The sequence below is a fragment of the Anastrepha obliqua genome, chromosome 1 (assembly GCF_027943255.1).
Source record: "Anastrepha obliqua isolate idAnaObli1 chromosome 1, idAnaObli1_1.0, whole genome shotgun sequence".
Taxonomy (NCBI): domain Eukaryota; kingdom Metazoa; phylum Arthropoda; class Insecta; order Diptera; family Tephritidae; genus Anastrepha; species Anastrepha obliqua.
This window is the reverse complement of record NC_072892.1, coordinates 109,308,953-109,322,795: the sequence shown is the minus strand read 5'-3', so window position 1 is coordinate 109,322,795 and position 13,843 is coordinate 109,308,953. Positions and strand designations below refer to the sequence as shown.

Here is a 13,843-nt window from a genome sequence, read left to right as displayed (position 1 = left end):
TACAATTTTTTCAGCAAGGCAAGAAATAAATCGAGGCGCTTAGAGCGAGCACTTTGTTGAGTTTGGCTCCTTCATTATTAACTGATTTGAAATGTTTTATCTAAAATGATTTAAGTAATTGACTCTACCTCTTATGATGATCTTTCATTATCGCTTTTTTTCATAGCATCACTGTTCTGGATTAAGATTGGATGCAAATGCTGCTTTAGCAGGTCTACAAATAAGGTCTTTTATGATTTACTAGTAGGGAAAAAAACTAAGTTCCAGCGAGATTCTTCATACTTCGGAATTTTTTCATATTTTCATACAAAAAATTAATAGATACCTAAGTATAATGGCACTTGTAACCACTTTGATATGGCGCCTCTCAAATTTAACTTATTTTTTGGTTGAAAAAAATTTGAAGAAAATTGAAATTTCCTATTTATCAATCAAAATCTCCTATTTATATTTTCTTAGTGAACGAAGAAAAACTCCAGCGAATTGCAAAATAGTTTAGGTTTGAAGCAAAAATTTCAGTTTTTAGAGAGCAGAATAAAATACTCTAACTTGCTATAAATCTTCTAAAGTGGCAAAATACTGAGAATTCTCATTCTAGTTTATAAGTCGGTTTATATAAATCGTAAAAACCAAAAGTGAAGAAAATGAGCTTCAAATACGGCCAGGCATACGAACAACTATCTTGGGAACTATCAGATATTAGTATCTATAACTTTATACACAGATTTCACTACAGGTAAAGTATTGATTTAAGCAACAAAAAATGGATTTGTTTAGATCTTCTAAATCAGCATCCTTATGAAATTGGGCACCCTTTATGAAATTCGTTCTTGAACGTTCATTCTCGCCTTAAGCCGGCCATACACATACAGTTTCAACTGATAGTTTAAACTGAACAGTTTAAACCGTCAGTTGAAACTGTACACTGTTGAAGCAAACACACATACAGTTCAATTCTTCAGTTTTGGCAATGGATTCGAAGAAGGAAGACGATAATAACAGATTTCTTCGTAGCACCAGGTTCAATTTCGTCCAATTTTTTTGCTAATTTGGTATATGCATCATCTCTTTTCATACGGTCATGATAATCATGACTCTTTACTTGCCAAAGACAAGGTTCCGATCGATACATTTCAATAAAATCGCTAATTATTTGATTAGGTTTATTACGCGCCATCTTAACTACGCGAAAATTATACTTTTAAAAAGGAATACCACAGAATACAACACACCTCCTCTTAATTGAACTGAGAAATGTACAGCGAACCCCCACACACGTAATAATCAGTTTAAACTCTCAGTTTAAAAAATTGAAAATTTCATTTGTCTCAGTTCAACTGTAGAGTTGAATTGAACTGAAACTGAAATATCCACACACGTGGATGTTAGACTGTACAGTTGAATTGTACAGTTTAAACTATCAGTTGAAACTGTATGTGTATGGCCGACCTTACTAGAAACTCGTTTTTTGTTTCTTGTTTTTCTTTTTTTTTTTGTTTTGCTGATACACAACTTCGTAAATGCTTTCAAATGCTTTTACTCGGAATAAGTTTATAGAGCCAGAGATACAAATTTCAGTGGAAATGTCAAAAAAGGAGGCGTTAATTACCAAGTCTCAAACAGAGTCTCTATTAGAGGTCCTTACTTAAATCATTTTGCTAGTAGAAAAAACAATGAAATAGTTCCCAGAAGCTTTATTCACAAGATAAGCATTGCATGTTATTTTTAAAACTAATAGCCTGTATTTTTAATACGTATTTAATTAAACTTTGATACTCTCAAGCAACAAAAATATTAGCATTTCTCTAAAACTTTCTGCTCGCTTCACTCGGCTCATCAAGTGAACTAACATGAGTTAATGTAAAGATAATATAGACAGAATAAAAAAGAAAGATTAAATATAAAATATAAATATATAAATAAAGGGTGCTTTTTAGGGGCGAAGAACTTTTAAGTGACAACAATGTTTATGGTAACAGCCGACTTGGCATTACTTGGTTTGATCTGAGGTTATTTAGTTTGGAAAGTCAGCATGAATTGATGACCAATGTTGAAAAATTTGTCGAATTTATTTTAAAAAATATAATTCAATTAAAGTTGGTAAAATCACGTATCATTATTGAAATACGATTAGTATATCAGATGGCGCTTTTTATGAACCGGTGGAACCTTTGATTTATACAACTGTGCTCAAAATCGCAAAAACGTGACGAATTACCAGTTTTCTCATTAAAAATTAAAATATTTATATATAATATATTTTAAAACTGCTTAAAAAAGCATATATCATATTTCCAACTTTTTATTCAGAATTTTTGAAAAACTGCAAGGTATACAGTTTTATAGCGCACTCAATTTTAGTATAACGGGGTGAAAGTCTGAAGTTGCTCAAAATTTTCGTTAATTTTTTTTTTTTTTTTTTTTTGCATACGAAGTTGAGAATTTTCTTCAACGCGATTTTCGACCGGTTTCAAGCTTACACTATATTGTACTAAAATTGAATGGACATACCTTATAGTTTTTTAAAGATTCTGATTAAATGCTTCAAAAATTCTATGACAATTTTTTTTATATTTACCAAATTTTGTGAATTTTGTACAGTGTTTATTTCTTTTAAAGACTTCAAGTATATAAACAAACGCAAACGATCTGAGAGTGTAACGAAGAAAATTCTTTTGAATTCATTCACGGATATTAATATCGCAAATGAGATGTGGCCTCCCTTTTTTTATTTGATTTTTTTTTATTTCTTGGGCGCATCGAAGTTTTTCGTAGGCACCCTCTGCGCCGGCTACCTTGTGGGTTCTATCGGAAAGCCATTTTGGCACCATTGTTCTCTTCTCTATGGAGAGTATGTCCCATCCAGTTCCATTTTCGTGTTTTAATTTCAATTTTTGTTGCGCAGCTATCAGTGAGCGAATGAAGGTCAGTATTGGAGACTGCCCTTGGCCAAAAAATCCGGCATATAATTCTAAGGCATTTGTTGATAAACATTTGAACGCGTCTGCTTATGTGCTCAGTGTTGAGCCAGGTCTTAGATCCATATAGGAGGACCGATTTTACGCTGGTATTGAAAATTCAAAGTTTTATTCTCATTGGCAGGATGCGAGAGCGCCACAGTCAGTTTAGTTTATGAAACGCAGTACGTGCTTTATAAATACAGTACGTGCTGCTACATCTGACACTGTGCCACCATCGTTTGTTATTTGGCTACCGAGGTATCAGAACTCATCCACATCTTTCATAATTATAGAATTTTCACTAGTAATAAGCGAAGACAGCCTATTCGAACTTATATCGTACAAGCGAGGGAAATAGCAACTATAGCGCATATGGATCAGTAGAGTCTGTATCAAAGCGCCTGATAAAAGCGAGTTTAGAATAGGACTTAGAAACTCAAATATCAATACCTTAAAGTTATCAATTCCATGGATATTAGAAACATTTGACTGCATTTTATTTCCATTTACGTTTCTCTACCTCTACATAAAAAACACCCTTTACAAGATTTTGTATTTATATTGCTTGTATGTTTAGCAAATATCCATTATTTTAGCAAAATATTACGGCATTGCAAATGAGTTTATTTTACTCAATGAGGATTTGGTATGCTTGTCTGAAACTCTATCATTTTTCTCAATAATGCCTGCTTCTTGCTGTGCAGCCGCAGGTGCATTGTTTAAGTATAAGTAGAGAATTGTATGCTCGTACTGCTGCCACCAGCAACAACGTTTAATTTAGTCCGAAGACGACTGGTGGAGTTGTAGTATTGCATGCATGCATTTGCAAAGGCATAAGAATGCATAAAAAAATAACAAAATTCAAAATACAAAATGAAATGTTCTCAGCTGTTGGCATCAATATCCGTCCTGTGCTTCATATGCATGTTGGCCGCATGCACAATAAGTAATATTTACCATTGTGACAAATGTAATCGTTTGCATTTACTGCCACTTCACTAAACCTTCTCTACCACTCTGATGCAATTCAGCTCTCTCCTCTTAGCCGCTCAACGACTTGCTGCAGTGCACTAACCTCATCGTCATCGTTGCTATGCTGCATATTTATCGCATTATTATTTTGTTGTTCTCTCGTCCTTAAAGTGCGGACCACGTCATCGTTCCTTGCAAATGTTAGTACGAATATTGAATTTGTTGTGTGTTTATTCCTGCTACACTTGTGCAAAACATAACACTCTTTACAATTATATTTGAAGGCGAGAATATGGCCGTTGCCCACGCCTGAAAGCTTTAGTAATGGATGACTGCACGGCCGATCGGCTCTTTGCTACAGCTAACAGGCGTAGTTTCCTATAAATTGTTTCCTTTTTTTCCATATGAGTTCAACCAAACTTAAAAGCCTTTTCACCACTCATGTGTACTCGTACAAGTATAGAATGTATTGTACCTGCACCCATACACTCATATACTCGCATATTTCATTCTACTCCTATGTACCTGTATATGTAGTTACTTGACACTCGGCGACAACTTTGCATCTCCTAGAAAAGTCGTACCTAGCAATAAATAAGTTCGATACGTGCAAATTTACTTTAATGGCGCGAACGATTGCTATTCTCGATTACTCACTTGTGAACGTACATGCAAATGTATATGAACTTCATATGTGAATATTTAAATAGTTTTGTTTCAATACATAAATATGTAGATATTCGTAACTCGTAGTGAAATTTATTTGCTCAGTCTCAATATTCGCAAAGCAGTTTATTTTGCCCTACAACACCCAAACTAATATTATATTTGTTTTCATAAATTTTTAACTTACCTTTTGCTATTTACATCCATATAATCGTGTGTTGTGGAATTTCTTTTTGCTCATCTATATTGCAGCTATGAATCACCTTGACAAATTGCGCTTGTGGAGTAAGGCGATACGTGTTATGGCTAGTAAACATCAGGCTGTGCAGCTGCCGAAGGAAGGACAACCGGATGCCGGTCTCACACGCGACTACTCACAGAATCCATTGCATCGATTCAAGAAACCAGGCAGCAAAAATTATCAAAATATTTATCCACCATCGGCCACATTGCATTTAAGTAACATTCCGTAAGTAAAGTTTCAATATTTTTTAGCAAAACAAACAAAAAAACACAAAAAATATAGCAGCTATACTTTCTGTAATTTGTAATTTCGCATCAATTGAGCGCATAGGAGAAGAAAGCATGAAAAAAATTTAATAAGGTATAGTAAATATGGTAACATATTATATATGTTACATATGTATATCAGGGGTGGCCAACCTGCGGCGCGCGAGCAACATGCGGCTATTAGAGGGTCTATTTGTGGCTCTCGATGAATGTACCCGAGTTCTCTTTTCATTTTTGTGCTATTATATTTTTATGAACTTGTTACTTTTTTTATCCAAATAAAATGTCTCACAATAATTCCGCTGAGTTCGATTTAAAATTCCAAACACCAATCAGTATTAACTAACCAGCACCCCGAACTTATGAACTTGTTACTTTCTTTATCCAAATAAAATGTCTCACAATAATTCCGCTGAGTTCGATTTAAAATTCCAAACACCAATCAGTATTAACTAACCAGCACCCCGAAAAATTACTGAGAAATGCTGTCACGAATTATTCACCAAATTTTAAAGAATTGTTAGAGAAGTAAAATAAATCTTTTTTGCAAAATGGCGTTGTACGTCAATCATATTTGACGCTTGTGAACTATAAAGCTGTAGTTTACAAGCAGACAAGCGATGGAGCACATAAAGGTCAAAATAAAAATTTCTACCCCTTAAAACCATTACTTTTTTTATTTAGTAAAAAAGTAATTTAAAAACAAAATGAGGTGATTAAATTTTAACCACCAGTAGTAGCAGTGCGATACATATATTGCAAAGTTGTGACTATTTAATTTCTTTAATTTTTTTTCTATTTTTTTATAAAAATATAATGCATACTACAACAAAAACCATACAACTCAAAGTTTCACACTTTGTACAAAATGTAAAAAAAATAAATCAAAATACTTCTATCAAAGTTTCAAGCGTTTCAATCCGAATATTTAAAAATTTCTAGGTATGCAGTTGCTTGGTGCATTCAATTTTGGTATAATACTGTACCAGTTTAAGGCTGAAAAGGCTCATAGTTTTTTGTTGCCTCATTTTCTCCCTATAACAAATTCTCGACATTTATTTTGTATTTAGAGGAAGCAACAAGACCTCTAGCAAAAACAAACTATTCGAAGTCCACGCGATGTTTAAGCCACTTGAAAGTTGCACTTTGTTATACTAAAACTTAATACGATCGCGTAACCAAATTCCGTTTTAGAACTTCCGATTAAAAAATTTGAAATTGAAATTGATGAACATTTTTCGAATTTTTAAAAATTTTGTACTAAATCTGAAACTTTTATTTATATGATGCTTGCTGAAAATTAAAAAAATAATAATAATTAAGAAAAGTAGTCAAAACTAGTTAAAATGTCGTGGTATTGCAATTTTTAGAGAACTATGTGTAAATTATATCCTCCTCTTTAAAGTGAAAAAAATTATCATTTTTGTTATTTTTTTAACGTTATAAATGTACACATTAATAATAGTCGGTCGAGGCATTAAAATGCGTGCTTTTCGAAGAGGAGAGGTCAATGAAGTTAAATGTCTAACGAGCTCTTTTATACCTACAATATCCTCTTACATAGTATTAGACCTCTGTAGTCATAAAATATATTGAATCTCCCAATTAATGTCAACAGCAATATGTACCCTCTGTTCCATAAAAACTCAATTTTTTGCAAATAGCAGAAATCATTATACATTTTGTGGCATAGCCTATTTATTAATCAATAAATTCCCTTTCTGCTTTTCAATCTACAATTTTTCTTTTCTAAGCTGTCAAACGAGCTGTCTATGTCTGGAATGTTGTTTACGATGCTGGTAGCATCAACTTAAATAGCTTCATACGATTTATGATGCTTTGCTTTAATCGCCACATGAAGTTTCGGAATTTGATAAAATTCACAGGGTGCCAAATCAAGTGCATACCGCGAATGCCGTAATGAAATAATTTGCCTCTTTTCGCAGAAACTCACTCTCAACTCTTAACTGATGATATGGCGCGTTAAGGTGCAAAAGTGGCCAGTTGCAAATTTTGCGATATTCAGTTTTAAGAGATGTAAAATGTTTCAGTGACTGTTTGGTCTGTTGAAGCACATTCACTTCACTTTAGACTTTACAGTGTTTTTTACGAGTGTTTTTTGGCAGCACTATGACACTAAGTTTTTAGCTTATATGCAAAATACCATATATCCTTAGCAGTAAAGATCGTTTTCAGAAAGCTTGAATCCTTTCGAGCTGATTTGATGACTAGACATAATGTACCCAAAGTATAAGGTGGCACAAAATAAATCACCCTATCGGAAGATTTATAGTTTTTTCAAATGGCGTCATACGGCAATCAAATTTGACATTTGGGAACTAGACAGCTGCAGTATACAAACAGACAAACGGTGAAGCGCGTTAAGCTCAAAATAAATATTTCGATCATCAAAAAAATTTTTTTTTCTTTAGTAAACAATATTGGATGACTAATTTTTTTCCCACCTTGTATTTTGAACATTAATTTTTTAGAATGAAATATGCTTTAATAAAATATTTTTGGAAAAAAATAATATATTTTGATTGCTGAATTTTTTGGAAAACAACTTTTTTTGTAATTTTTGAAAACCAACCAACCTCCCTTAAATACAAAAAATGTCTTACTAAAAATAGCCTATAATTTGTTCTAAACATTTTTTTTTTTAAGTATGCAAAATACCATATAAGTAATTAGTAAAAAAAATATTTTTTTAATATTTATACATATTTTTAAATGTTTTATAGTGAAATATACTTTAATAAAATTTATATATTTTTGTTTGCTGAAAATTTTGTGGAAAACCATTTTTTTCAAATTTTTGAAAAACACCCCCCTTAAATAAAAAAAATTTCTTCTAAAAATAATTTTTTCGAAAACCATTTTTTTCAAATTTTTGAAAAACACCCCCCTTAAATAAAAAAAATTTCTTCTAAAAATAATTTTTTCGAAACAATTTTTTTTAAGTATAAAAGTAAGTGAACAAAACTGTTTTTTCATTTTTATAATTTGTTTTTAATTTTTTATGCTTTAAAAAAATGTATATATATTTTTTTTTATCGCTGAAATTTTTTTAGAAAGCAATTTTGTTGTTTTGTTATTTTTGAAAAACAACCCCCCTTAAATAAAAAATTGTCTAAAAATTACGTAAAATTTTTCTGAACAATTTTTGGTTTTAATTATAAAAGGGAGTAAACAAAATAATTTTTTAATTTTTATACATTCTTTAATTTTTTAGAATGAAGTATACCTTAAAAAATATTTATTTTTTTTGCTGTTCGCTGCAATTTTTTTGGAGAACAATTTTTTTTTATTAATTTGGAAACAAAAAACCCCCCTTAGATAAAAAAAATGTCTAACTAAAAATTACCTACAATTTATTCTAAACAATTTTTTGTTTTAAGTATAAAAAAAATATAGAAACATTTTTTAAAGATGTTTGAAAGAAACGAACTTATTTCACATCTAAAAGCTTTATACCAAAATTTTGACCATGGAATAAGAATCTAAATTGTTAAACTTTTTTTTTAAAATGTTTCCTGTTTACTTCTTATTATACGCAAATCTACAAATAAACCAATTTTTCGAAGAATTTACGACAATGTCCAAATTCTTGGATCCCCATGCCAAAATACATGGTATCGCTCACTATTACAATTTAAAAAAACAAGTGAAAGCAAAATTGATCCACTCCTTAGCACCTTTAAGTATATGACCGCCAAATGGGTCTCCGGCAAAAGCGAGGCTTACTTATGGCCATCAACTTTTTGTCATTACACCATTTTTTTTTTATTCAAATGTCATATTCATTTCATAGTACGTCAATGTTGGACTAATATAATATATGGACTTCGAAAATTTTCCTAAAGCGCCATATATTTATAAAAATTACTTCTTTTTCGGAATGGAGTGTGCACACACAAATATTTTGGTAGTTGTATATCATAATTGTTGTAACCATAACCAGCTGTTGCTGTTGCCAATAAGATTTCGGTGTCGCCGCTTGCTTTGATGAAAATGTCTCATACAAAAACCCAGCAGGATAGCGACGTTTATTATACGAGTTGCATGATATTGAAGTGCTTCAGTAGGGTGCCTGCTGCATGCTGTCCTTAGTATCGCTGTCAACTGCTCCTCTCCACCTATCATCACTTTGCCGCAATTACAATTACCGTTATTCTAGAGCGTACATTCACTTAACAGCGAATGCCGCATCGAACCAGGAGAAGTAAAATATATTCCCTCTCCTACACCGCACCACTTGTGCCAATAAACTCGATTTTTAGTATTATAGATAGCCCTAACTCCTGTTGCTGACAATATTTGAAGGTAACTGGCAAAAAGTATCTGACACTTTGCTGCTTTTTCGCATTTTGTTTTTCTACTGCGTGAAATATACGTATGGCGAATGGCGCATTTAAGGTGCGATATCTCCTGTTGCATCCACTCAAGTGCCTTCACCTGAGAGCAGGCGTTTAAGGGCTGGCTAACCTCGACCGAGTGCCACCACCCGCCGTCAATATTATTAAATTTTCTCTCGCCCGTTGCGTGAGTAGTGGAAGTGCACCATTGAACAGCAACAAAAACTATCATAACACAAAAACAACGAGCGCTGGCTAAATTTAAAAATTTCACACCACGGTGTAGCATTTTGACACCAAAAACAATAACAAAATTTAGACAAGTTCTAGTTCTTTGGCAAAATGGAAGTGAGGAGGAGCGGTAAAAGCACATAAGTGGCTGATTGTTGTGTACACGAAAGTGGCGAACGTCTTGTACAAACAAACGATATGGAAATGGATGGTTACGCTCAAGTACATACCTGCTGTTCAAGAGGTGGAACGTGGATCTCAAGTATTTTGTAGCGTGAAATTGGAAAGGATTGTCGACGGCATAAGGGCAAGTAAGGAGAAACGTGGACGAGAAGGTAATCGTGTGAAGGGATTGTTCAGTAGCTAGGAAAATTGATGCGAAATTACTGATGCGTGCATACATACATTCATACATACATACATACATATTTGTATACTTCAAGCTTTGTTATCTGACGCACTCCCATTGCAGGCGTCACTAGACAGTAAACATTTAATTATATTTCTTGTTTTATTTTCTACTTTAAATAGATCATCGTGCACTGAGGAAGATATCAAGGAAGCATTCACCTCTAATAACTTTGAAGTTAAAGCATTCAAATTTTTCCCGTAAGTAAAAAAAAAACCAACAACAAGCAATTGTATATATCAATGGGTAATAATATGTAAAAACAGCGATCGTCGCCGTAGCTGAGTGAGTTTCTGTATACAGCCGTTGTGAAAATACTTAAAAACGATATCCAGTCCTCTCCATTTGAGACTTTTATTCAATAAAATCTCTGTAATGTATTGCATATTAGGTTTTATTTTATATATTTAAAATATTTTCGATCTGCATTAGTCTTTTTATTTAAGAAAAACATATTTTTTTTACTTCATGTACAAAAGTCAATACAAAGTGGATTGAGAAAACTACTTAAGAACAAAGTAAAATAATAGTCAAATGATAAAAAATGCTGGCGAAAGGGGAAAGTGTGCATTAATATTTTGTTGAAAAACCTTTTTGCTTTATTATTGCTGTTCAGCACCTTTGAATTATTATCACACTTGAATAGTACAAAGTTCACGAGGAATGGATTCCCATGCTATCTTGGCCTTTTCAAATAACTAATACAAATTTTTTATATTCTGTCGTCATTCCAAAGTTGTGCTATTGGATTTAGGAGTAAGGTAGCATTACTTTCTGAAATATCGAAACGTATTTGACCGCATTCATATTACCTTGAATAACATGAATTTCTTCGGCACCATTCCTCGAAAAGGGCATCGTGGCCGCCACTTCATCGCTTTGACTTAACAGTAGAGCACTATGGATGACCCGGCGGTTCGGCCACGCTTCTATTGTACATACTATGAGCAGTTATAACCAAGAAATTGCCTACTCATTCGATAGACTCTTAAAGAATAATATCTCGTCAAGAAGAAAGTGGTAAACTTAAAGACCATGAAGAAGAGCGGAAATAAATTTCTACACGGATGGATCCAAGTATGGAAAATAAAGTAGGCTATAGAGTTTTTTCAAAAGAATTAGGATTAGAATTATCTGCCCGACTTCCGGACTACTGTAGCGTCTACCAGGCGGAAGTCCTATCCATAAAGAAGGTAACTGTGTGCCTTAACACACACGCTGTAACGGCCATCAAATCAATGGAGGCAGTTATGCTAAGATCAAAGATTGCTCATGAATGCCTGGCAGCTCTAAATTATATTGGCACCCTCTTCAAGGTCGCCCTTATATGGGTTCCGGGGCATAGAGATATTGAAAGGCCGACGAGCTAGCCGGAAAGTGTACTATTGTTCCACTTCTTGAAAACAGAGGCAACATTGGATCCCCTATGGCAACTTGCAAATTAAATATAAAAAATAATATTCTCCAGAAAGCCAATAGGTCATGGAGGGAAGAAAATACATGTGTTACAACCAGGCTAATTTGGCCGCAAAAAGATCAGAGAGGATCTGGAAGGTCGAGGCTTGTGTCACCGGTCATTGGCTGTTAGGTAGGCGCTCTTCTAGACTAGGAATATTTTCGCATGTATACTGCCGAAGTTGTAGCGACGAGGAAGAGGAAGAAATAGTAGAACACTTCCTTTGTAATGGTCCAGCCTTAGCCTGGAGTAGAGCAAAGTTATTAGTAAAATACCATTTTGTCTCTCTTACGGAACTATCGGACGTAGGAACTATCCTACGCTTCATAAGAGAGTCTAACTGGTTCTACGACAACTAACAGTAAGGTTCCCGTGTTACACAGTGGTACCACAACGGGCCTACATATTCTAAGTCAATTTCGCTATCCTAAGCCGGCTGCCACAAAAACCTAACCTAACCTAACAGCGCCGGTAATTCCAATTAACATCGTTCTTAAGTATTTCTTTACGGCTGTACATTTATAAATATTAATTATTAATGTGTTACTGTCTACGGTGTTTTTAATGAAAATCTGTTTTTTTTTCTATTTATTCACTTTCCAGTAAGGATCGCAAAATGGCGCTACTCCAGCTCTCGTCGGTGGAAGAGGCCGTTTTGGCGCTCATCAAAATGCACAATCATCAACTTTCGGAGTCGAATCACTTGCGCGTCAGCTTCTCCAAGTCAAACATCTAAGAAACTACAACTATTTTATTCATATAGAGAAGCATTCAGCTGCAATACGAAAAACAATACAACAACATTACAGCTATGAAATAAACAGACAAACAATAGTGAACAGGAAACAGAAATAGCAGCTTAACAGCAGAGGAACAGTAAATTAACAGTGTTTACGCAGAAGCAGCAAATGTAAATCAAGCTTAGGCGCAACTCAGACGCGTAAATTATTCTACAATAGGGGACACAAGAACGACCATAGAAAAATAGTAAAAATCAGCAAACAGTAATAAGAAGGAATCAACAAGGATTAGTGCATATACATGCAATTTCAACTCTACCATTCTACTAAGCAACAACAAAATTTACAGTGTACTCAGTTCAATGATCAATTGTTTGGTCTCAAAAGAAAAAGAAACGAAATTCAGACTCTACAATAATCAACAAAAACTATCTCTACAGCCTAACTGACAGATAAATCGATATTTCATATATGTACATATGTATGCGTGTGTGCATATACATGCATGTACACAGACATTTTTTAACATTCACTATATTTTTCTAGCATTATTCTTACTATTATTCAGAAAATTATTGCTACTCCTTTTAATCATAACTTTAATTGTATTAGTGATAATAATCTTTTAGCATACTATACATGCAAACATACATAGCTAAAATCTCAAGAGCGTATTTTTTCGAAAGAGTTTTTCGCTAAGCAGAAAATCCAGACAAAAAAATTGCACACAAACATACAAATTTCAAAAACCCAACAAACTACCCCACCCAGCATTTGAAATTGCTGTAAAAGATTACAACTACAAATGTAGAAATAATACGGCTTTGGTGTAAAACAGGAAGAGGAAGAAGAAGAGGAAGAAGGAGAAGAAAACAAAAGCAAAAATAAATCACATTGATAGATACATTATATATATATTTTATGTAAGCGCAACAAAATTTTACTTCAAATTTAAAAAATAATATAATAACAAAAAATATGTATTGCGTGTATGAGCTGAATTAAGTTGAGTATTCGCGGATATGCAAAAGAGATGTTTAAGTAAGCAACAGCTGAAGAGACAGCATATTGCAAAACATAAAAATAAATTTAAAGTAAATATAAAATTAAAATAAAAATTAAAAAGAATATTCTTTTTTTTTTTTTTTTTAATTAGCATAGAAGATGGAAGAGGAGTGAAGGTTAAATTTAAGATAAATAATAAATGTTAAAAGCGAAAAATATTTTAGAATGCTGTGTTTCGTTTTAAAAGAAAATATACTGAACAAATATGCAAAAAGAGCAACAAAAAAAACACACAAAATAATGCAACTGATTGAAGTAACAAACCATGAGGAAATTAAAAAGAATTCACATATGAATGAGTAAGTGGAGAGACAGAAAAATTTGCAGCATAAGAAGAATCAAATATGATTAATATGTATGTATATGTCTTTGCTGATAAATGTTATTACTAAAATTCTTATTACACTTAGAACAAACATAAATTATATACATACATACATATGAAATATTTAAATATAGACGAAGTGAAATATTAT

The 13,843-nt window shown here is 32.9% G+C and overlaps 1 protein-coding gene across 2 annotated transcripts in view; it reads left to right on the top strand.

Annotated features, from left to right (window-relative positions):
* The window catches only part of LOC129235529 (polypyrimidine tract-binding protein 2), a 158,992-nt gene extending 145,711 nt beyond the window's left edge, over positions 1 to 13,281 (top strand). For both annotated transcript variants that reach the window (XM_054869419.1, XM_054869418.1), the window contains exons 8-10: positions 4,851 to 5,067; positions 10,229 to 10,306; positions 12,166 to 13,281. In XM_054869419.1, the coding sequence (XP_054725394.1) occupies positions 4,851 to 5,067; positions 10,229 to 10,306; positions 12,166 to 12,298 (428 nt within the window). In that variant the 3' untranslated portion in view covers positions 12,299 to 13,281. The remainder of the gene's footprint in view (positions 1 to 4,850; positions 5,068 to 10,228; positions 10,307 to 12,165) is intronic.
* The last annotated feature ends 562 nt before the right edge of the window (positions 13,282 to 13,843 follow it).